The sequence below is a fragment of the Empidonax traillii genome, unplaced genomic scaffold (assembly GCF_003031625.1).
Source record: "Empidonax traillii isolate 1590-97213 ecotype Southwest subspecies unplaced genomic scaffold, ASM303162v1 scaffold544:size423439, whole genome shotgun sequence".
Taxonomy (NCBI): domain Eukaryota; kingdom Metazoa; phylum Chordata; class Aves; order Passeriformes; family Tyrannidae; genus Empidonax; species Empidonax traillii.
Window position 1 is genome coordinate 72,808 of NW_020955737.1, and position 22,789 is coordinate 95,596.

The 22,789-nt window shown below is 42.2% G+C and overlaps 1 protein-coding gene across 3 annotated transcripts; it reads left to right on the forward strand.

Annotated features, from left to right (window-relative positions):
- The first annotated feature begins 6,532 nt into the window (after positions 1 to 6,532).
- SLC25A29 (solute carrier family 25 member 29) lies at positions 6,533 to 16,010 on the forward strand. 3 transcript variants are annotated; one of them, XM_027897510.1, is made up of 5 exons: positions 6,571 to 6,617; positions 8,300 to 8,343; positions 10,361 to 10,395; positions 12,954 to 13,037; positions 13,645 to 16,010. In XM_027897510.1, the coding sequence occupies exon 5, from the start codon at positions 13,678 to 13,680 to the stop codon at positions 14,392 to 14,394; it is 717 nt and encodes a 238-aa protein (XP_027753311.1). In that variant the 5' UTR covers positions 6,571 to 6,617; positions 8,300 to 8,343; positions 10,361 to 10,395; positions 12,954 to 13,037; positions 13,645 to 13,677; the 3' UTR covers positions 14,395 to 16,010. The 3 variants fall into 3 exon arrangements, with proteins under 3 accessions (XP_027753309.1, XP_027753311.1, XP_027753312.1); XM_027897508.1 differs by lacking the exon at positions 10,361 to 10,395 and having other exon boundaries at positions 6,533 to 6,617; XM_027897511.1 differs by lacking the exons at positions 6,571 to 6,617; positions 8,300 to 8,343 and having other exon boundaries at positions 8,820 to 10,395.
- Positions 16,011 to 22,789: the final 6,779 nt, after the last annotated feature.

A 22,789-nucleotide genomic window follows, 5' to 3' on the forward strand; every position in this document is an offset into this window, starting at 1 on the left:
TAAATGTTTTGGATATTTTAGTCTGCAGGTTATGCTTCTTTCTCTTGCCTTCTCCAACAGACCAGTAACCCAAGCTAAACACATACATGATATCACACGGCTGAGACAAACAGCAGAAGGTGCGTGTCAGAACTTGGCCACTTCTGCTTAAAATAGCAAGGGGCAAGCTTTCCAGAAGATACGTTTGCCCAGTAATAAAAATGTTTCCATTTTACCAGGATAAGGCATGGAAAGTTGGAGCAACACCAAACTTTTCAGGGCACTTCACAATTTAGAACACACTAAGCCACTCCCTTTCTGCAGCACCTCTCACAAGCTCAGCATTTCAGATATCACCTTGGGCAGTTGTTAATCTGCATTGATTTGCCTGGGAACAGAAGGGATCTCACATCTGAGGATCCTGACCAGGACTTTTTGGGGGATCACAAAGCCCTTACCCATCAGCAGATCTGTAAGCAAGGCAGCTCTGTTTCAGCAGCACTCCACTCTTGTACAACTGCATCAGTTACATTATATGCTTTGAAACACCAGTCTTATCATGGGATTTTATCAGGCTGGGAAGTTTCAACACTTGATATACAGTACCTTTGAAGCCAGTAGGATAATGACGTCAGAGAATACCCTAAAGCCACCCAAGGTCATAAAGTTAATGGATAATAAAGGCATCTACTCTCCTAAGAATAATGCCTTAGCTGCTCTGTCTTCATTTACAGCTGCATCCTGAGGATCTGGAGTATCCCAATGATCTGACTCAAGAACAGTGGAACGAGGCAGCACTTACAGCAGTGTTAAGGGAAACAAAGAAAATGGACCCAAATCCACACAAAGGTACTCAATGAATTCGCCTAGAGAAGATTATTTTTCAGGCAAAGGGGTGTTTTCATAGAGCAGTACAGCACCTAGTTCTTTCTTATGTACATTGTGTCCCAACATTTCTCTCATTTTACCATTTGGATTTATTAGTCACTGCTTCAGGTGTCAGTGTTCTGTACAGCACTAGATGATCATCAAGCCTAGTTGTGCTGGACTGCAGTCTCTGGAAAGTGCAAGGTTTTCCTTGCAAGCAGTTTGCTTCTGTAAATGCAGTGTTTACATGGCCACATGTATGTGGTCTGAATGCCACTCAGGTTCACATAATAGACGGGGCATAGAGAGAAAGCTGCTGCCCCAGAGCCTTTGAAGAGTGATTCAGTAAGCCAAAGCAGGTGATAGGAAGAAGTTCAAAATCCAGTCACAGCTCAAAATAGAAAGAGAAACTGATGTATTTCTCTGGGTAACATGGTGAGTACTGAAGTTGTGATGATGCAGTGGTGCATTACCTTAGAAGACTAGGAAGGGGCTGTGGGCAGAAGGCTATATGAAAGAGAATTCTCCTGCAGGGTAGTCCCAAAGCTGGCCAAGCCCCAGCCAGCTCTAGGGAGCAAAGGGGAAACTCCCTCATCCAGCACGCTCCACATTCTCCTGGGATATTTCTACTAGGACACGGGCAATTGTTGATGCCAAATTCACAAGCAAACAGAAAGATTTTGAAACACTTGAGCCAACAATCTGTATTTTATTGCATGACATTGCTAGCAGATTTTCTGAGTTTGTCACAACTCCACATTTCTGTTCCCTTCCTACTTCATTCTGCCTTTGCCCTTTCACTTCATTTTTGGTTTACCTGCAGTGTTTACTCTGCCCTGCTGCTTATTCTCTGCCTGATTATGCTCCCTGCCCTAGTCTCCTGATTGTCTTTCCCAGTTTTCCGTTTGCGGTTCCCCACTCCCAGATCTTTTTTGGGTGCCATCAAGGGTAGCAGACAGCTGACAGGTTCACTTCCTGCCACAGGAATGAGCTCGAGCCTTCTCTGCTATCTCACCCTCCAGCATCCTCCGCAAAGCTTCTTCCAGCTGAATTGCCACACCTCAGACCTAAAACACAAGGGGACAAAAGAAAGAGGTTGTTTGAAGGATAATAGCAAGTTATAAGCTTTTCTCTCAGACATGTGGCAGTGCAGCTGCTGTATGTGCTGGTAGACTCCACATGTTTCCCAAGCTGCCATTAGCTCTTTCTTCTCTGCCTTCTGTATTTGAGTAGCCCACACATTTCTCCATCCAGCAGGGAAGCTAAATGCTCCCAAAGAAGAAGAAAGCAGGGAAAGCACAACCCTGCACTCCAGCACTCTAGGGGATGCATCCCAGCAGTTGTATTTGGAACAGCCTCAGCAGAATGAAAAGAAAGGCAGTCACAGCTGAGCCAAATCTATGGAGCCTGAAGGGCACAAGAGTCCCAACAGGCATCTGAGTCACGCTCTGAGACAGAGACATCCCTCATCAACAGAGTGGACACAAGATCAGACACAGCCTGTGAAATATCTAGAAAAAACAGGCTCAGTGAAAAGAACCATTAAATCTGTGTTTCCTTCAGTGTCAGGTTAGGTCTTCTCTCTCCAGAAGTATATCTGTACTGCACACATAAAGCCTTGGATCAATAGGCAAAATGCCTTGTCTGAGAAATACTACCAAACTGTAAGAGCTCTAGGACTTCCTTTCCTTAATCAAAAAGCTCCTGTGGAAGCCACACACAAATATAAACATATATATTGACTCACTGTCCCACCCCACACACAAACTCAATAAGCTCCTCCACATTTACACAAAATTGCCTCACAAGTGTAACTTGAACTGAAAGCAAAACAAAGCCTCAAGCAAGAAAAAATGAACAAAAGAGAAACACTCCCCAGTGAGACTAAAGCCATGCTTATTTGTTAGTGAACCAACCCTGAACATCTCAGACTTTATATCAACAAGCCCTTGATGTTCTCTGCATAGTATATAAAGTGGCCCCCCCGTCTGAATGCTCCAATGCTCAGTAGCATTGGAAAAAAAAAAAATCCATAACACTGAATAAAGCATAATAGGAACAGCTCAAGCATACAGGAACAAGACAGGCCTTAGGAAATTGCAGCAACCTGGGAGGGGCTGCACAAACATCAACAGCAGGATTAGAATTCAAGTGATCTTGACAAACTGGAAATACAATCTGGAAAAAGCAATTTAGCGTGAGCAGCTAGGAATGACTATAGAAAAAAGCTGAAAGGTCAAAATAGGGAACATTGTGGCACACAGCTGATCTACTGGAAAGGATCTGGAGCACATCATGTGTCAGGCAGCCCATAAGTGAACAGATCATGTTATGTTACGTTATGTTTGTTACATTATGTTATGTTATGTTTGTTATGTTATGTTATGTTATATGTTATGTTATGTTATGTTATGTTATGTTATGTTATGTTATGTTATGTTATGTTATGTTATGTTATGTTATGTTATGACTCCCGCAAATATCTGATCTGTATTCAGTGTTGTCTGCAAATACCTGGTGTAATCTCCCAGCACTCACTTAGCAAGGCCTTAGGGCTCAGCTCAAGGAACTCTAGCTGAAGATAGAGAGGGGTAAGAGGATTCAGAGATCAAAGGATATTAATTAATATCATTCAGAGAAAAAAAAAACACTAAGATTGAAACTATCTTCAGATAAGTGCCTACAAAGAGTGAAGAAATGTTTTCCCTGACCATTGAGGGCAAACATTGATTACAAAAACACTTCTGGTGGAGAAGGTAATTCCTCTGAGGTAGATTGCTTGTGAGTTCAGAGGATTTGAATAACATATTAAAAACACTTTGTCCAGGAATGTTTTAGTCCAAGCTGATCCTTCCAAGACTTGTACTGCAAGACAGATGCATATAATACCCAGATTTTCACCTGTATGGCTCTGCACGTGGGAGGTAGTAGTTCTTCCCATGGATGCCAGAGTGGACAAGATTCAGTGAGAGAAAGTCACTTCCACTTATACTTGGATAAAATATTTAAGAAAAATGGACTGATGAGGACTTCTTGTCTGATCTGAGGTACTGGCTGCAGGTGTGTGAGTTTGATGAGATCTAAGGTTCCTGTTAGGAAGTGGATAATAGAGTAGGAGTGGGCAGGCCACTCCATTGGCCATTTGGCTGTGGCAAAGGGCAGGACCAGCCTGTCTACCTGGTCTTTGATACCAACTGGTTGTCCCCAGGTAGGAGAGATGTGTGAATCAGGAAACCCAAAGCATCCCAGAGACACCTTGGTGCTTGATTTGGTTTGACAGCTTGTAGGGATAAGAAGGAACCTAAAGGAGCACTGGGTTGGAAGAAGATATGGGGCATGTCAGGGATTCATTGAGTGCTTTACCTTTCCATCTTGCCTGCTTATTTATTGTAATGATGGTCCAAGAGCTGCTAAATATGGGACAAGTTCTCAGTTTTTTTTCTGTAGTAGTTTCAGACCACTTTGTAAGCTTCCTTTTCTTTCTCATTTGTTTGTGTGCCATCATTGCGCAGAAGGTAAAAGCTGGCTTGATTTTTAATATACTATTCCACTGCAAGATTTTATTGACTTTGTATTGAGCTGCTACACCTAGACAATAAGTGCCATACCATGGGAAGCAATAAAAAAAAAAAATCCATCTGCTTTTCCGTTCTGCTTCTGGAATTTACCCTCTAAAAGGTGGCTGTGCAGGCCCCGAAGACTGTGTTACTCTAAGCAGATCTGGAATAGGCTACTTATTGTTCTAGGCCACTGGTATTCCCCTTTCTCAGACATTGCCTGCAGAAATAACGAGCAGCTCCCTTTTCAAAACTGTCAACAGCTTGAGTTCCCCATTTAAAGGCTCTGGCACTGGGGCACCCTGAAGCCAGGCAATGTTAGCAGGAAAACAGAGTTAATGAAGAACAAGAAAAGCCTGTGGGAAGGGGAGAGGCCTGTTCTGCAGGGTGAAGTGCAGCAGTGATGTATAAGATCGAGATCCAGGGCTCTGCCAAGCTCCACGGGCAGCAAGATACTGATTTGTGCCTTTGACTATCAGAGATAGAGTCTCATGCCCACACTTCTTATTGTGCCATGGGGGCACATAAAAGCGCATATCTGTTGGTGCAACCCTTCCTTCCCTGTCTGGGACAACACTGGTGGTGGTGGGGGAAATCTGGTTATATAATTCCAATGGTTTGGGTTGGAAGGGACCTTAAAGATCATCTCGTTCCAAACCCCTCTGCATGTGCAGGGACACCTCTCACTAGACCAGGTTGGTCAAAACCCCATTCAATTTGGCCTTGAACACTTTCAGGTATGGGGCAGCCACAGCTTCTCTGGGCAACCTGTTCCAGGACCTACCCACCTTCCCAGGAAAGAATTTCTTTCTAATATCCAATCTAAACCTGCCCTCTTCTAGTTTAAATGGTTATTCCTTGTTCTGTCACAACAGGCCCTGTGTAAAAAGTCTCTCTCCACCTTTATAAACCCCCTCTAAGTGTTGAAAGGCCACAATAAATAGGATGCATTATGAAGATCATTACCAGCAGGTTGAAGGAGGTGATCCTGCCCCTCTGCTCAGCCCTGATGATACCACATCTGGATTACTGTGTCCAGTTCCAGGCTCCTCAGTATGAGAGCTCCTGGAGTGGGTCCAGCCAAGAGCTATAAAGATGATCAAAGGACTGGAGCATCTCTCTTATGAAGAAAGGCTGAGGGAACTGGGCCTGTTCAGTCTTGAGAAGAGACAACTGATAGGAGACCTCATCAATGTCTGTAAGTATCTGAAGGGAGGGTGTCAAGACAATGGAACCAGGCTCTCTTGGCCACAAGAAATAGATTGAGTCAATGGGCAGAAACTGATAAACAGGAAGTTCCTCCTGAATATGAGGAAGAATTTCTTTGCTGAGTGGGTGACTGAACACACATTGGAACAGGTTGACCAGAGAGGGTGTGGGATCTCCCTCACTGGAGATTTCCAAGAACCGTCTGGACACAATTCTGTGCCATGTCCTCTGGGATGACCCTGCCTGAGCAAGAAGGTTGGACCAGATGACCCACAGTGGTTCCTTCCAGCCTGACCCATCATGTGATTCTGTGAACAAGGTCACCCCAAGAGCCTTCTCTTCTGAACAGCCCTGACTCTCTCATCCTTCCCTCATAGCAGAGGTGCTACAGACATTTCACCCTTACTAAAAGGTGGCATCCCCTCCCAAGTCCTCATGACATCAGCTCCACAGGCTTTCCAACCACCAGCACCCAGGGGTGCCTCCCTAGAAAGCAAGATGCCTCCCCAAACTACCCAAATCAACTCTGGTGATACTGATGCTCTGCAGGAGGGATACGCTGTCCCCTCCACCCCCCAACCACCACCTCTGCAGCCTCCTAAATTTTTTCCAGCCTTTACTTCTGGTTAGTAATGCAGCTGCTGCTGAAAAAGAAGTGACAGGTTGTAGGCTGGAGGCGGGGGGGAGGAAGAGGTCAGAAATGCAGAAGGGGCGCGCAGCGCTGGACCCCCCCGCGTTCCCTGCAGCCACATCCCCGTCCCGCCCTTTGGCCGGAGCCGCCCCCGAGCGGCCGCCAGTGGATGGGGGCGGTGGGGGGGGAGTTGTCCCATCGCCCCCGCCCCCTTTGTGGCGGCCCGGCCCCTCTCGGGCGGGGGGGCGGACGGTAGAAAGGGCGGGCGGCGGGCGGGCCGCGGCAGAGCGCGGAGTGGCTGCGGGCACGGCTGGACCTCGCTGGGACACACCGTGCCGGCATGGCTCTGGATTTCCTAGCGGGATGTGTCGGCGGTGAGTAGCGGCGAGAGAGCTGCGGGGGGGGGGGGGGGGGGGGGGGGGGGGGGGGGGGGGGGGGGGGGGGGGGGGGGGGAGGAGGGAAGGAAAGAGGGAAAAGGGATGAAAAAGGAAAAGAAAGGAGAAGGGGGTGAAGAAAATAAGCGCAAAAGGAAAAGGGGAGTATGGTGCGAAAAATAAAAAGATGGCAAAGGGAGAAAAGGCGGAGAACGGGGAAAATAAGAATTCTTTTATTTAATGCGGAAGAAAGGGAGGCAGGTTGGAGGGGAGGGCTGGGCGCGGCGCTGTTATTTTGGGAGCGGAGGAGGGTACCGGTCGCGGGGGCGATGAGCGCGGCCGCCCCGCTGCAGGTGGGGCCGAGCACGGGCGGGGAAGGTCTTGGGGGACTCCCCTGTGGTTCCCCTGTGGCCGGGGGGGTGCGGGCCGTCCCCTCCGCGGCCGTGCCGCAGCACCGGCGTTTGCCCGAAGGAACTGGAAGGAGCGGGGGCGGGAATGGGGGCCAGGGGTGAGCGCAGGGGCAGCGGCCGGGGCGGGAGCCCTCCCTGACCTGCACACACGGACAGCGGGGAGCTTTAAGATGGAGAGGAGGAGAGAACGCGTACGGCGTGTTCTGCGCTTCCCGGTGCATCTGCTGCCGGCCTGCCGCCTGCTATTTTTAGCAGCTGTTAAATTGTGTTCAGGAGATTTATTCTCGCTTCTTTTCGGGTATTTGCGTTTTGCTGCTCTCCTTGCCAACCTGGCGAAGAGGTTTTTGTTTTCGAATTTCTTTTTTTAGCCTCTCTCTGACTTCATCCTAGTGATCCTTGCCTTCCCGGGGATCCCGCGGGGTCAGTTGTACCGCTGGCCTTTCCATGCCGAACAGAGTGCACAGCGCTGTTTTTCTGTGCTGGGCTATCTTGTCGCTGTGCAGGCCTTGAGCAACCTGGGCTGCACCATCCTGGGGTGGGCACAGTATTGGTGCCACATCTTCCTCGGGTGAGGGATGGCAGATATTTTTCTGCAAACATGGGAAGGCGCACTGAAGCTCTTGTAGTTCTCGCTGTTGTCAGCGGTCATTAAGGATTGCTGGGTCACAGAAATACAGAGCTAGAGGATTCATTGCTTCAGTCTGTGCAAAATGCCTGTATTCAGACTGGTGTAACTAATAGGCCTGTATGTGACTTCTGTAAAGTCCTTTAATGCTAAAATAAAGCAAAGGTTTTTGGTAACGCTTGGTCCTGCTGCAGGTGCTGCTATCACATCTGGAAAAGCTGAGAGCAGGAATGTTCTTCTGCCTTTAGAGAAGCTTACATGTTTTCTGTGCCTGCAAAGAGTGTCATGTACCTGAAACATTGTGCTTCAGAGGAAACCTGCATTTTCTGTCCACTGGACTTGCCTTGGGCTGAGGCCAGGAGTCACAGCTGCACATTCCTATGATGTGGCATGCTCCGTAGTCACACACCTCAACCCCTGCCTGAGGCTCAGAAGCTTGAAGAGAAGCATAAAGGCACCTAGTACTGGCCTGAAGGACTGAATTGTAGATTTCTTGTCTTCTGACTTGATTGGATATTCTTTACCTGGTCTGTCAACAACAATGCTGTGCACTCACAGCTCAGGCTGGTGGTCCTGCTTGTGTTACTGTAGCCCCAGACCGAGGAAGAAAACTGAGAGTAATAACCATGGCATTTGCTTTGTTTCAGGTGCTGCTGGAGTGCTGGTAGGACACCCCTTTGACACTGTTAAGGTGGGTTGATTATGAAATATCTTTGCCTTTAAGTAGAAAAATTAAAGTTTCTCCAAGGAACAGGGGAGGAAAAAAAATTCCTCAGACACTGTAGGAGCATAAATCTGTGTGGGAGAGCTTGGAACAAGCCTCCACAACCTGTTTAAAGATTTTTCAATCTATAGCTCCTCAGAAATGAAAACCCAGTAACATGAAGACCTTGGCCTAAACTGCAAGTTCATCAGTGCAGTAGCAATATTGTATTTGGAAATACAATCTTACATTTAACCAAATTTTGTTCTAAGCTTGCTTCTCTGCAGCTGTTCGACACTAACTACTAAAACTGCCTCTGCCTGCGTTTGTAACTCAAACCCATATTGTTATTAGGTTGAAAGATTGTATTTTATTTTCCCCTCAAGCTACTTACTCCTTAATTTGTAGCACTAGCCAAAGGGTGTAAGTGAATAAAAATCCAAGTATGAAGTATTATTTTTATAACTTTCCAAGGTCAAATTGACTTTCTAATGGTCTGTTAATTGTGTGTGTTATGCATACTTCAATTACTTCAAATAAGATTTGAGATGATCTGGAGGGTCCTCCAACTAGGGCTCCCAGGAGTCCAAACCCATCTTTCAGAATGGAATGACAATTTAAGTCACTATTTGGCAGCCTTGTCCAAAGTCCCGTGCTGGAAGAATAGAAGAAGGGATATCAATATATTCCCTGCTAAATTAATATACCCGATCACTTGACTGCAGCAGACAGCCTGCTGTGCACTAGACCTATATTTGGAATACCTTTACCCTGAATTTAGATATGCAAAGATTGTGGGCTGATGAAAGCCATCACCATGTTCTGAATCCTAGCACATGGTTAATTCAATACAGAATTCCCAAGCTAATGGTCATTAGTTCTCTTTGCAAGCTTGCAGTGGAAGTTGCTCAAATAGCAAAGTCTGTCTTTTTGTCAACCAGAATACGGTAAATTTGACTATTAAGTAATTCAGTTGAATTCTAGTATATATTTTCAGGAATGATATTATTCAGACTTGCACAGTTTTTCTTACAATGATACAGGGCCAACTGTCTTTTTCTCTCACCCCCAACCTGCCAAGTTTCACATGCTTAACTGAAGGTGATGGGTCATTTCACTGAATCCTGCAAAACTGCTAAAATTCTATGCTCAGATTAAAGTTAATGATGTGTAGGGGGCTTGGGGGCTTCTTTTGGTGGTTTTTGTTTTTTGGGGATTGTTTTGTTTTTGAAGTAGAACAGCTTCTACTGCATGAAACTAAACATTGAACTGCCTGCAAAAACTGGGGCTCCCATGCTAGTTTCAGCAGATGTATTATTGCAAAATAGATATACTGGCTTTGGAAAAGCATCTTGCTTTACAATAGAACAAATAGTTTGTTTCTGGGTGACTCTCCATGTTTTGTGAAATCTGGTGTGGCACATGATATTTTCATATCCATTTGAAGGTATTATAAGCAATCTACTTTTTGTTAGACCAGATACTAATGTTTGTGTTATTAGCTGGCATAGTCACCACTGTATGTGGGAAAACTAACCAGCCTTTAGGGGGAAAACAAAAACAAAAACAACGAATCCAAAACATTTTATAACTTGTGTATATATATGTGTTAAGAATTAACTCTTGTTATAGTTCTGCAGTACTTAAAGGGCTAGCTGGTAGTCACCTTAGACTGTGCGTTTTTAATATAACTGAACAATGGGAAAGCTGCTTATATAAGCCAGAATTTTACTTCTGTCTTGGCATTTAAGCTCTTTTTTGTTTTTTTTTGGCTGGTGCTCATGTTTCACAGATCGGGGAGGGGGATGGTGGGACACACAGGGAGAAAATTAAGCCGGTGAAGTCACCCTGTGAAACCTGCAACTGAGCTGATCTCAGAACTGGCAAACTGCTTATCCCTGGTTTGTTGATGTAATGTATAAAATTGCTTTTTTGCTTTTAACTGCCTTTACTTTCTGAGCTAGGGGCTGTCTTCATTAACAGCAAAAGTGTTACTTTGTTGTAGATGACAGATAAGCCTCATCACGGGAGAGTTACCTAGTAAGTATAGCCCAGGTGAACACTTCTGTTTCTCTCAGTCTTAATTTATTCCCAAATGTATTAGTTCAAGTAAAGAACTGAAAGAGTTATGAAGCTTTTTCCTTTTTAGTTTTAAACTGATGTGTCCCTCTTCTACAGCTATGGCATGGAGGGAGCGGGGTTTGAATATTCTTTTTTTTTTTTTTTTTTAAATGTAGTTTTATTCTGTACCTTCTTTCTGCTATGCATTTCTGGCTGTATACAGTTCTACACACAGTGCCTCTAAAACTGAATCTCAGGCACACTGTTGTTGAGATCTTACACACTACATACCCTTGGAGGATGTTTTCATTGCTAAAACACTTGAGAAGTCACTTATTTCCCACATTATTAAATGCTTGGACTGTGCGGGGGATGTAGTGGTTTGGGGTTGTTTTGTTTAGTCTTCAGCACCTTTATGCAAGTCTTAAGTAATGTGAAATTACTATGTGTTACTCTTCAACCTAAGACCTTAGAAATGGTGGTTTCCAATACAAAGGAAGCAAGAACATTGGGCAATGAATGGAATAGAAGGCTAAACTTTGCACATGATTCATCCTTCCTATAATTGTACACACTAAAGAGCTTGTTGAATATGGCATTAATATGCATGAAATAAAGTTTAATGGGCACTCACTGCCTTATGCAGCAGTTTGCTAATGCAGGTACCCCGATGTGACCAGCCCTGTGCTCAAGGGAAAGAGATGTTTTTCATTCTTAGACATGGAGGGTCAGTACTCTCTAAATACTTCATTCTACAACAGGGCTTAATTCACTAATATTTCACAAAGTATTTGGGCAAAAGTGGGAGCTACATGCCACTAGGAAATTAAACTCTTATATAGAATATGACTAATTCTAAACTACTAAATGCAAGTGTGTAGAAAAGACAAAGAAGGTTCCTAAGCTGCAAATCTCCCCGAGCACATCCATGTAGAAATTCACTAACTTCACAGATGGGGTTTGAAACAATAGCAGTAAATTATAAGTGGAGTAAAACCTTCATTTGTGCAATTGTGGCAGCTTGTTAAGATTTATGACTTTGTGGACCTGCTTCTTTAACAGTTTTGACAACCTGCCCATCCCCCAAAAGTCACTTTAAATAACAAAGGATTTATTTTCTTTGAATCCTATCATGAGACTGCTTTTAACCCTAAGATGTTGTAAGACCTGAGGTGATCTCAACATCCCAGCAGGCTAGCATACACTAATGTGTATACTAAAAAGATACTGAAAACTAAAGTTTTGATTTACAAAGCATAATATGACATGTTGTAAGGATATTAAAAAGAAAACAAACTAAAAAAAAAATGTTTATTTTTCCTTCTAAGAAAGCTAACATAAATACAGCGTTCTGACAAACCACCTCCACAAATCCTTTTCTAGACTCACATCTTAAAGGTCTTTCATTATTATGGTGGTGTTTTTTATTACCTTAGGCAAAACCAGATAAAAATACCTTAAGTTCAGAAATCTTTCACACAGATATGATAATATTTTCTTTTACTCAGAATAAGAGTCTTGAAGTTTTTTTGCCCTGGAATTGCAGCAGCATTGAATTCTGAAGATCACTGCAGCACTCCATGCTGGAGATCAAAGACAGATTTATAACTTGATCAATCCAGTGAAACCAATTTATGGAGTTTATTGCAGTGTAGGGCTTTGCATAAGCTAAGTACAACTGACACTTTTTTAACCATAGTGAAGGCAAATTAGCATGAAAAAAACAGAATTGGATTTTTCCATTAAAGGTTTAAAAACATCCAGAAGAAGGCCTATCTCCTAAGAGCACCTGTTACAGCAGCATCCACCTGTCCAGGAGAACATACTATTTCAGCTTTGGAAAAGTTAATTGATTACTAACATTAAAGGTCTGAAGCAGCCACACTCTCATCAATGGCTTGTATTCAGCAGGTTTTAAATAAAACAGACTAAAATTTAAAAGGACTAGTGCCTTTTTATTCCTTCTCTTATGCACAGACAAAATCTTAAGAGTCACTGCCCAGCTACCCTCTGGGAAAAAAAAATCAGATCTCAATGAGTAGCCCAAATCTGGTAATCAGAAACAGCATGGGTGTTGTTGAAAGTTTCCATCTTTTTAAAACTATCTTTATTTCATTATTGACTTGCAAATAGTTGGTTGTTTTTTTTTTTTTTTATAAAATTCTATCAGGTTTGCACAGATACTCTTCAGTGTGAACAGAATTATTCTTGGCAGCTAAAGAAAGTCCCTATTGTAGACTGTACTGGAAAACTTCTTTTTGAAATTCTAGATAACAATGCAGCCTTCCACATACAGGTTTTCTGATATGCACAAGTAGTTAATAATCCTCTTCCCTTCATCTTTTCACCCCTCCCCCCAAATTAATTCAAAACACTTACACAAGATTTTCAAATTATTTTGCCACATTTCTAGTGTCCAGCCTGTGTTCTTGAACATCCATTGTTATAGCAAATTTCCACATAGGTACAAGACAGTAGTTTACCCACTAGGCTGCTCCTGATGTACAAATCAGTATCTCACACAACTTTTTTTATAGGTCCGTCTACAAGTTCAAAATGTAGAGAAGCCTCTCTACCGTGGGACTTTCCATTGCTTTCAGTCCATCATAAAGCAAGAATCTGTAAGTTATGCATATTTTTTTATCTTTGTATATTTTCACTCAGAAGGGTGGGAAAGCTGTTAAAAACAAACAAACAAACAACAAAACCCCCACACTACAGATGTTGAAGATCAAGAGATAAAGCATACTCTGAACTTCACCTAGGGCAGATATTGTAATCAGAAGTTTGCCAGAAACTTTGTGAAGAATATTACTAAGTTGGTATTTTGAAGTTAATTTTTTAAATAAAGCAATGAGTTCTTTAAATAACTAATTTTCTGAGAATGCAAGCAATCGGAGCAATGAGTGAAGAGATTGGTGAGGTGTTTTCACTGCTGAAGCTTTAAGACCTCAGCTGAAAGGGTGGCTTCAGGCTTTAAGATACATTAAAAGAAAAAGTATAAAATATCCCAGAAAACTTTTCTCTGGATGTACTAAGATTATTTTATGGATATGTTCAACTATATATTTGTACTGCTGAGTTGTTTAGTGGTTTGTGTCCTAGGCAGAGAGGAGATTTTTATTATGAAGCAAGGTGGTTCTGATCTTTCGGGTGCCCCTAGAAAGTTAGGGCACAAGGTTATCAACACCACTGTTAAAAAGCATTTTTCTTTCCTTTTTCCATCAGGCTTTTGGACTCTATAAAGGTATTGGGTCACCAATGATGGGACTTACATTCATTAACGCGCTTGTGTTCGGTGTACAAGGAAACACACTTCGTGCTCTTGGAAAAGACACTCCTTTAAACCAGTTCCTTGCAGGGTCAGCAGCAGGGGCTATCCAGTGCATCATCTGCTGCCCCATGGAGTTGGCAAAGACAAGAATGCAGCTTCAAGGAACAGGAGAATACAAACAGAAAACGAAGAACTACAAAAATTCTCTGGACTGTTTGATCAAAATCTATCAGAAGGAAGGGCTGAGGGGTATCAACAGGGGCATGGTCTCTACATTCATAAGAGAAACTCCAAGCTTTGGCTTTTACTTCCTGACCTATGACTGCATGACTAGGTATTTAGGCTGTGAAGCTGAAGACAGTTATGTTATTCCCAAACTGCTGTTTTCTGGAGGAATGTCGGGAATTGTGTCCTGGCTCTCAACCTATCCCATGGATGTGATCAAATCCCGACTCCAGGCCGACGGGGTCGGAGGCGTTACACAATACAAGGGCATTATGGACTGTGTCAGAAAGAGTTACCATGAAGAAGGCTGGAGGGTGTTCACAAGAGGTCTCACTTCCACACTGCTCCGTGCTTTTCCTGTCAATGCAGCTACCTTTGCTACTGTCACTGTGTTCCTAATGTACATGAGGTCAGAAGACAACATTCCTGAATGTGAACCAGATCCAGTAATCCACCAGCCTTCCACTTTGCAGACTTAATCTGTTTGTTCTCCTCGTTCAAACCCGGCTGGTTGGGTTTTGTTGAACGTGACGCTTGACCTGCACAAGTAGTGTAGATGTATGCTATCGGTATAAAGAATTCCTAAATGTCAAATTAGGATTTCATCTCACTACTTGTATAAGCAGTATCTTGCCTTATTCAGGACTCCATATCTAGTACTACTCCAGTAAGAAGGGGACCTGCCTTTAGAAAGTTACTGTTGTGGCTCCAGAAGAGGATCTGGAGAACGCCGTAGTACCAGAAATTATGTTTTCTTCCACTCATGTTCTGAATGAATGAGTTGAATGTAGAAATGTTTTCATGAAAGAAATACTCATTTTGTATGTGACAGGAGTTAAGTATACTTAGGGTGAAGTAGGGGGAATAAATTAAATGTTGGAGGCATTTTGCAGGTAACCCCGAACTGTTTAAGACACAGACTAGCATTCAGCTAGTCATGTGTTTTACTTATCCTCTGCTTTTATACGTCAGTGGTTTTAGTAGCAACTTTGTTCATACTAATTTGCAAAAAAAAAAAAATATAAAAAGAGAAAATATTTGTATTTAAGCTACTCCCTTACCTTTCAGCTTTGAATAAATATCTTAAGCACAAAGTTAGCATCTGCACTCAAATGCACTTGTTCCTTTAAATCTCAAGGCTTGTAAGGATTTAGGGAAACTCAAATCTAATAAGATTGATGTTGTTTGCCTTCACCTCTGTTTCTCCTTTGGTGGGTGCATGGACTGGATTAAGTTAGCTCAGCCCGAACAGACTTTGTTCTCCAAAGTTAATGCAACTTTGCACCACTTCTCCCAACATGCCCCATAGCAGCCAGTGATGTACAGATTTCAAAGTCCTGCCTGTGGTATTGCACAAAATGTTTGTGGGTGCAACGTTGGCTTAGCAGCTCCAAGTACCATAGAAATACATATTTAGAACTAGAGGTTTCATATCTTTTCAGAAAATAGAGGTGTAAGTGTCTGAAATGGTTGCTGTTCAATACACTTGCATTATGAATTGAAACAATACTGATTTTTATGTATTTAGTTACAGTGCTACTGGAAAGAGGACTGGAAAGGGTTTTGGAGAATTTTCTTGTTACATTAATCTGCTGTGATTTTTTTTTCCTTTTTTTAGCAGTCTGTTCAAGAAGGATTGTATTAGTCAAAGAGCTATAAACAGTTATTTAGATTTGAAAAAAAACCCTACACATATTTGGCACAAATAGCCAGAAGGAAGGAGTTTATGTGTGTGAACAATGTTTAAAAACATATCAAAGTAGTTCAGTAAGTGCAACTTGTTACACTTTTGGTTGGGACAAGTGCAATATGTGTTTAATTTATATGAATTTTCTAAAGAAACCTTATTTCATAGCATTTTGCACTGTAACAAAATATGCTGGAGAAACCTGTCAAACTGGTATGTCTCTTTATACCTTGGAGGTATGGTGGATGTTCTAGTGCCTACTTGCACTGAGATTCAAATTGAATGTTAAATCTATCTACTAAGCTGCATATGCACAACAACTCACAGCAAAGACCATTTACACCTTTGTACAGTAGACTGTAATTATTGTATATAAAATTGAGGGAATAAATTTTTTTAAAATTTTTACTTTGGTTCTCTAAAGTTTTTATGTTTTACTCAGATGCTTCTTTGTGTCAAATAGAGCTTGAAAGAGGGTGGGGTTTCTGCCTTTTCCCAGTAGAAACTTGTTCCCATCTGCCTTCCATTCACCATCAGGAAGGGCAGGGTCTTGCTCTGGCTTAGAGTCGATCAGTTCACTGGAGCAAAGAAAGGAAGCTGCCTGGCCTCACTTCTTCAAACTGACCTTTTTGCTGCTAAGAGAGCAATCCTGCTCTTAAAGCCAAAGAGCTGGTGCCATGCTTAAACCCTTCATATTCTGCATTTCTTTGTTTTAAGCAGTGCTGATCAGCATCAAGGCTACACAACTGTTCAAGTCAAATCCTGGGTCTCTGCGGGATCACATCAGAATCAAGGACTGTTCCTACCTGACTCAGAAGAATATACTTAGATCTGTGATGCACAGTTTAGCAAAAAGTTTTGTAGGTTGTAGCTTTTTTGTTTTAGACAGTGCAACTAGGCCAGAAAGACTATCAGTATTTCAAATAAAAAGCCACAAAGGAAAAGCAGGATGATGTATAATATGACCTATGAAAAGGACCTCACCTTGCTGATCATAGAATGATTTGGGTTGGGACCTTAAAGATCTAGTTCCAACCTCTCTGTCAGAAGCAAGGACACCTTCCCCTAGACCAGATTGGTCAAAGCACCATTCGATTTGTACTTCCAGGGATAGGGCAGCCACAACTTCTCTGGGCAACCTGTGCCAGTGCCTCACCACCTTCAGTCAAGAATTTCTTCCTAATATTTAATCTGAACCTACTATTTTTTTTCAGTTTTAAACTGTTATCCCTCATCACTCCATGCCCTTGCAAGAAGTCCCTCTCCAAATTTACAGTAGGCCCCTTTTAGGTAGTGGAAGGTCCTGTAAGATCTTCCCAGAGTCTTCTCTGCTCCAGGATGAACAGCTCCAACTCTCTCAGCCTGTCTTCATAGGAGAGGTGCTCCAACCCCCTTGAGCATCTTTGTTGCCTTCTCTGGACTCACTCCAGCCTCACTGTTGAGAGGTTACTTCAGGTCCTACTTCCGCTAATTCATCTTCTTGTGACAGACACAAATCCTGTCAAGCATCAGTTTGCCAGATCAGAGAAGGAAAGGTCAACACCTCTGCAACTGACCGTGACCAGGGTCCGTTCTAGTCAAGTACTTTTTGTTCTCTCAGCAGGAACAACACTGAACTATGGAACAGACACAAATACTTGGAATAAGCAAACACTGTCTCCCTAAAAGACTAATGTCATTAAAAGAGAAAAGGGCTATACCATGTTTTACTTGAAGTGTTTACTAAAGCATTCTCTTTAGAAATTCATCCATCTGGAACTTAAGACATAATCAATAGCAGACACTGGATGTTACTCAACAAGCATGAGAGGAGGGTAAAGCCAGCTTTCAGCCTAGTCTGATGTCACTTGCTTGGAATTTGTGCAGCTCCTAACTCTTAAATCAAACTAGACAATAGTCTCAGCGTTTTTAAACATGATACAGTTCCTTCCTGGTAGATTTTTGAGATGTCAGACAATTCAGACAGAACTATGTTCTGCCTCCCCAGATACTTCTCCCCACAGCATCATCAAGCATCATGATCCTGGGCAGTAGATGCTCTATTAATTCCCCAGCAATTGAAGGGATTAAGAAGGTAAGACTCACTGAAAGGAAAACTCACTGTCAAGAGTGAGTTTGACTTACTCTTTCTTAAACTGGATAGGTCATGACACTGTTACAAGTTACAGCCACAAACATGCCCATTTAGGATAAGAGGGGAAAAAAGCACCCAGGCATACTACTTCTTACAGAAGTTACTGTCACAGAACTACCAGTGTGAAATTCAGTTCATCATGCCTGCATTTGTAACACAACCATATTTTTTTTTTGTTCCCCTCTTCATCTTTTCCTGCATATATGCAGTGATAGAACAAGGGGTAATGGCTTTGAGCTGAAAGAGAGTCGGTTTAGACAGGGTATTAGGAAGAAATTCTATACTATAAGGGTGGTGAGGCTCTGGGCCAGGTAGCATATTGGGAAAGTGGCTGAGACACAAATGTAAAAAATTGACCTTGCAAAGAAGAAATGTGCTTGTTCTTTGAAATGAAATATATTTATTATTATGCTGGAAATTAGGTATTAACAACTGCTGTTAGCCAGACTTTTAATCTGCGGATAGCTAAAGAACAATTTAAAGCCCAAAAGTGTGCCAAACACCATCAGATTTAGCAGAATGTGCAATTAAACCAGAAAAACAGGCAGAGAAAATAGAAGCTTATCCAAGGCAACATGCCCTACACACCACCACAGCCATGGAGACAGACGAAGGATCTGAGGGACTGTATGACTCTGAGAGGCACAAAAAAAAAAAAGCAGGGAAGCAGAGAACTTGCTGGGCCAAACCTAGTGGAGACAGGCTTTGAAATCAAGACTAAGCAAAATTGTTCCTTTCAATGTTCAGGAATTTATGCATATCCATGGGCAGTGGGGGAGCAAAGCAGAGGAAAATAAGCCATTTTTATCTTTCCAGTGCAACTACTTTGCAATTTTTACATTAGTGTTGTTCTCACTAATTGCAAAAATGGTTATCACTAACAGAGAAAAAAAGATGACATAATAATACATATGATATACAGTAAATTTTTTTCTACTTATAGTTTATTACCAGTTTTAATTGATTTGACCCAGAAAGTGATTTAAAGCTATACTGGTTCATCAGTAAATAAACTGAGAGCAAGACAAGGTCTGCAGTGTAAACTAATACCCTATAGATTGGTATAAATTGAAGAAAGGCAAGTTCTGATGTTCACAAAATGTCCTTCTGGTCTATAAAACCTAACAATTAACACTGTCAAATTGCTTCTTCGTATCGTTCACACTTCATTATGACTGCTTTTTCTCACTGAAAGAAACACTCTGTATTTTTTACACACAGTAAAATAGACTTGTACCATTTTAGCCATAATCGTGTCAATCAATAAAACCTCATGGTCTGCACCACTTGCTACTTATATCAAAATAGAAAGAAGTGCTCTAGAGTAATTTGACTTGGTCAAGTTAATGTTGGCATGAAATGAGTATTGCTTTTCTAGGACCTGATCTAGTTCTCTTAAGTAGAGATTTATCATAGATCAGGAATACTTAAGTGTTACAATCAACCAGGCCATAAATGTTATTCCATGTGCACTGAGGTACTTTCACTTAAGGAAAAATCTCTAACAGGCATTTTCACTTAAGGAAGAATCTGTAATAGGCACTTTTCAAATAGCCCAGTAATAAAGTTGAAGCTTTTTAACTGCAATTAAAGGAGGTAAAAGTAAATTCTACCCTTAATTTAATCTAGGCAGATACCTGCTTCCCTGCCAGTTCAGACCGAGCATTTTTATTTCTCACTCTAGAAATATCTAGATGAAATCCCTTATCCCCAACCTATGCAAGAAAAAAGAATAAAAAACAACCAAACCAACCAACCACACGAGGAAAACCTGAAGACCTGACATTATTCCTTACGATCTGTTTCCAAACCATGAACATTTGTATGCCCTTCGAAGCTATGGGAGTCATTAGATTCATATAAATCAATTGGAGGTTCAAGTCAGAGCACCAGTTAAAACTGAAAACCGAAGGATTCTGTACCAAAAGGTCAAATCTTCTGTTTTGCTGAGAAAATATAAATGGGTTAAAAAAATAAGTCAAAAGTTAAGTTGCACGATGCCCCATGTGTGAGACAGTCAAAACCTTTGCAAGCCAAAATGGCAGCTGGCAACACTAGTGAGGTCCTTGGCAAGCATTTTGCACCTGTGAAGGACACCTGAATTTATGAGCCCTTAAATCAAAACATTAACCAACAAGGTAGTTTTCCACAGATTTATCTTGCAACCAATTGCTGGCATGAACTGTTCTACAGTTCATGGAATTGCCTTTCAGCAACAGACTGAAGCAAAGGCCCCAACTGCATCAGGGGAGCTTGGACTTTCCAGGAAGCCACTATTGGAAAGAAGCAGTGCTGTTGTACGGGTCTATCAGCAAACCAAAATAGCCACTCACAGCTGAAAGCACATTCATTAACACCATGTGTCATTAGATTTCCACATTTCTCTCAAAAGATATTTAGTATTAATATTTGGTTTATGCATGCATACATGACTCATGTCACTCTCAGCAGTTTTTATTTAGTCTTTATTTCCATTGCCTTGCTGGTACTTCTGATGAATGCACAAGTACACCCGGGACTGTCAGAAATCAGCTCAGAGTTGTACTTCTTATTATTCTGCAGTGGTGTGTGGGAAATCTGCTCTGTGACACTGGCACGCTCCAAGTCTGTCAGGGTCCACTGAACACCCCAGGACACCCTACACACACTTGACCTCACAGGGGCACGACAACACTGCTATTCTGTCTGCTGGTCATGCTGTGCAAACAGGTAATTCACTGCCATCTCCTGGCAAACTGCGACTCGGGAGTTTCTGAAGAGAAAGCACTGACAGAGATGTCACCCAGTATCAGACTGATTAGAGAGAAATCACACCGAAACCTGCAGCAACTCTTTAATAAATGGTGGCAAGACAAGCACACAGAAGTTCTGCAAGGGACACCACTGCCTCTCAGTCCCTTCCTCTCCCTCCCTAAACCAACACTTGACAGAACTTCAGGCTTGCTCCTGCAGAGCTTCCAGCATTCACATGAACCGGGTGAGAACAGCAGCTCACAAGAGGGTTATCACATCCACACCTTAACATTCAATAGAAGGCGTGGTACCCAACCAGCACTCAAGAGTTTTCTGTTAAAAAAAAATAACAGAACATTTGGAAAACCCTGAAATGGAAGTTGTCTAAAACCCAGTTGCTCCTATAAGTGATCTTATCCATTTACCTAGAGCAAAACTGTTTCTCTGCTACTTCGGGGGAAGCCAGGACCTGAAAAGTTCACATTAACTTTACAGAGAATCTGATGTGCTTGCTGCAGAAGAAAATTCTATACTCTCCAGACTATTTCCAGAGAGAAAGACTGGAAAAATTCCAAGCAAATTTGCCTTAATAATATAGGATGATTGAGAATACACATAAATTTACCTAAGCTGGTTTATTTGAGGCAAAGAGAATGAAACTGAGAAAAGGACCACTGAATAAATTACAGAATTAAGCCAGTAGTCATCCAGTTGGCATTTAAGCACTGCTCTAAAGCCATCTTCACACTAGACCAATTCATATGATCGAATGGGATATTCAGTCTCATAATACAAGCACATACATTCCTGCTCAAATTTGCTTCTGCCTTTACGGAACACTGCAGATCTTTCTGCTCCATGTGTTCAACAGTAAGGTCGCTTACCCTCTGCCCTACTTCACTCTCCCATTCCTTAGCCCTGGGACTCTTTCCAAGTGCTACTTTTTAACTATTCCATTTGCACAGCCATGAAGACGCACACTGATCTGAAGTCCAACTCTTATTTTTATTCCTGCCTGCAAAACTCACACCCAAACTTCAGTTTTGAAATCCACCCCAGGTTCTTCTCAACAGCTTTAAACACCGCAGGAACTTTAGTGTAGTAAAGCTCAGTGCTGACACAAACAGTGTTTACTTCCCTCCTCCGGCCACTGTAACATGGCAGACTTTAGAAGAGTGTTATACAGATGAAAAACTTGTTATTCTGAAGTGCCAAAATTATAGATGGTACATTATGGACACACATTATACATCAACCAACATCGGCAACAGCTGCCACTTAGACTGATTAGACTTCCTAGACGGATTTGTCTAGGAGCCCCAGCAAAATCACCAAATTTTCTCCATTTCTTCTAGGCATTAAGGGAACATTTTGAAGAATGCTATTCAGCACATACTGTCCTTGAATTTCTCCATTTTAACTGAGTAGAAAGACTAATCAGACTGTATTTCCAAGGCACGCACTGACAAAATATCCTGTGAGCGCCTCGGGACAGGTGATGACCAAGTGGAAACACCTGTTACCATCACTGCCATGCCTCTTCATCTTGCACTTTGAAGGGATTAGCTTTCTTCAAACATCTTAAAGCCTCAATAATTTTGCTGCTTCTGGTAAATATTGCTACTTTTCACCTACTATGGAATTAGTGGAATGAAAGGATCTCCACCTGCCTTTAAAACTACACTACTGCTGACAAGCTACACTGTTAAAATGTCTTTAGTATTTGGCTTTGTTGATTGGCAATTTGCAGCCACAAAGGGGAAGAAAAAGGAGTCAAAATGCACTACCTCAATTCAACAGTGAACCTCTTCAAACAGAAGATAACTAAAATTAGGTGCAAGTTCAGCTGAGGCCCCGATGTTCCGTTTCATTATGAATTTACTCATTTAGCATTTCAAATCTGAACCTGCGCTCCTCATACCACCTTTTCAAGAAACACACTCTCCACCAACAGGTATTTATATTCAATGCCTTGTATTTACTGATGGACCATAAACAGACAAAGCTAGAGAAATGTAGTCTGTTCTACCATTAAAAAGTTGGTCTGAGTACAAAAGATTCTGAGTACAGAACTTGCCTCATTTCGTTCTGACAGCAGCAGAACCAGGTAAGGTAAATGTACGATCGTACGAGCAGTATAACATGCAAGATGAGTAAGCACTGAAATCCTCTGCCAGTTTTAAAACCACCAGCTACGTTTCCATCACCCCTCAGACTCTCCTCCCCTTACCTGAACTTGCTCACAAAGTGGTGGTCTAATGCAGGAATAGCAGGCTGGGAAAGGTGGTTTCAAAGTCCGCTCTTCCTATTCTCAAAGCCT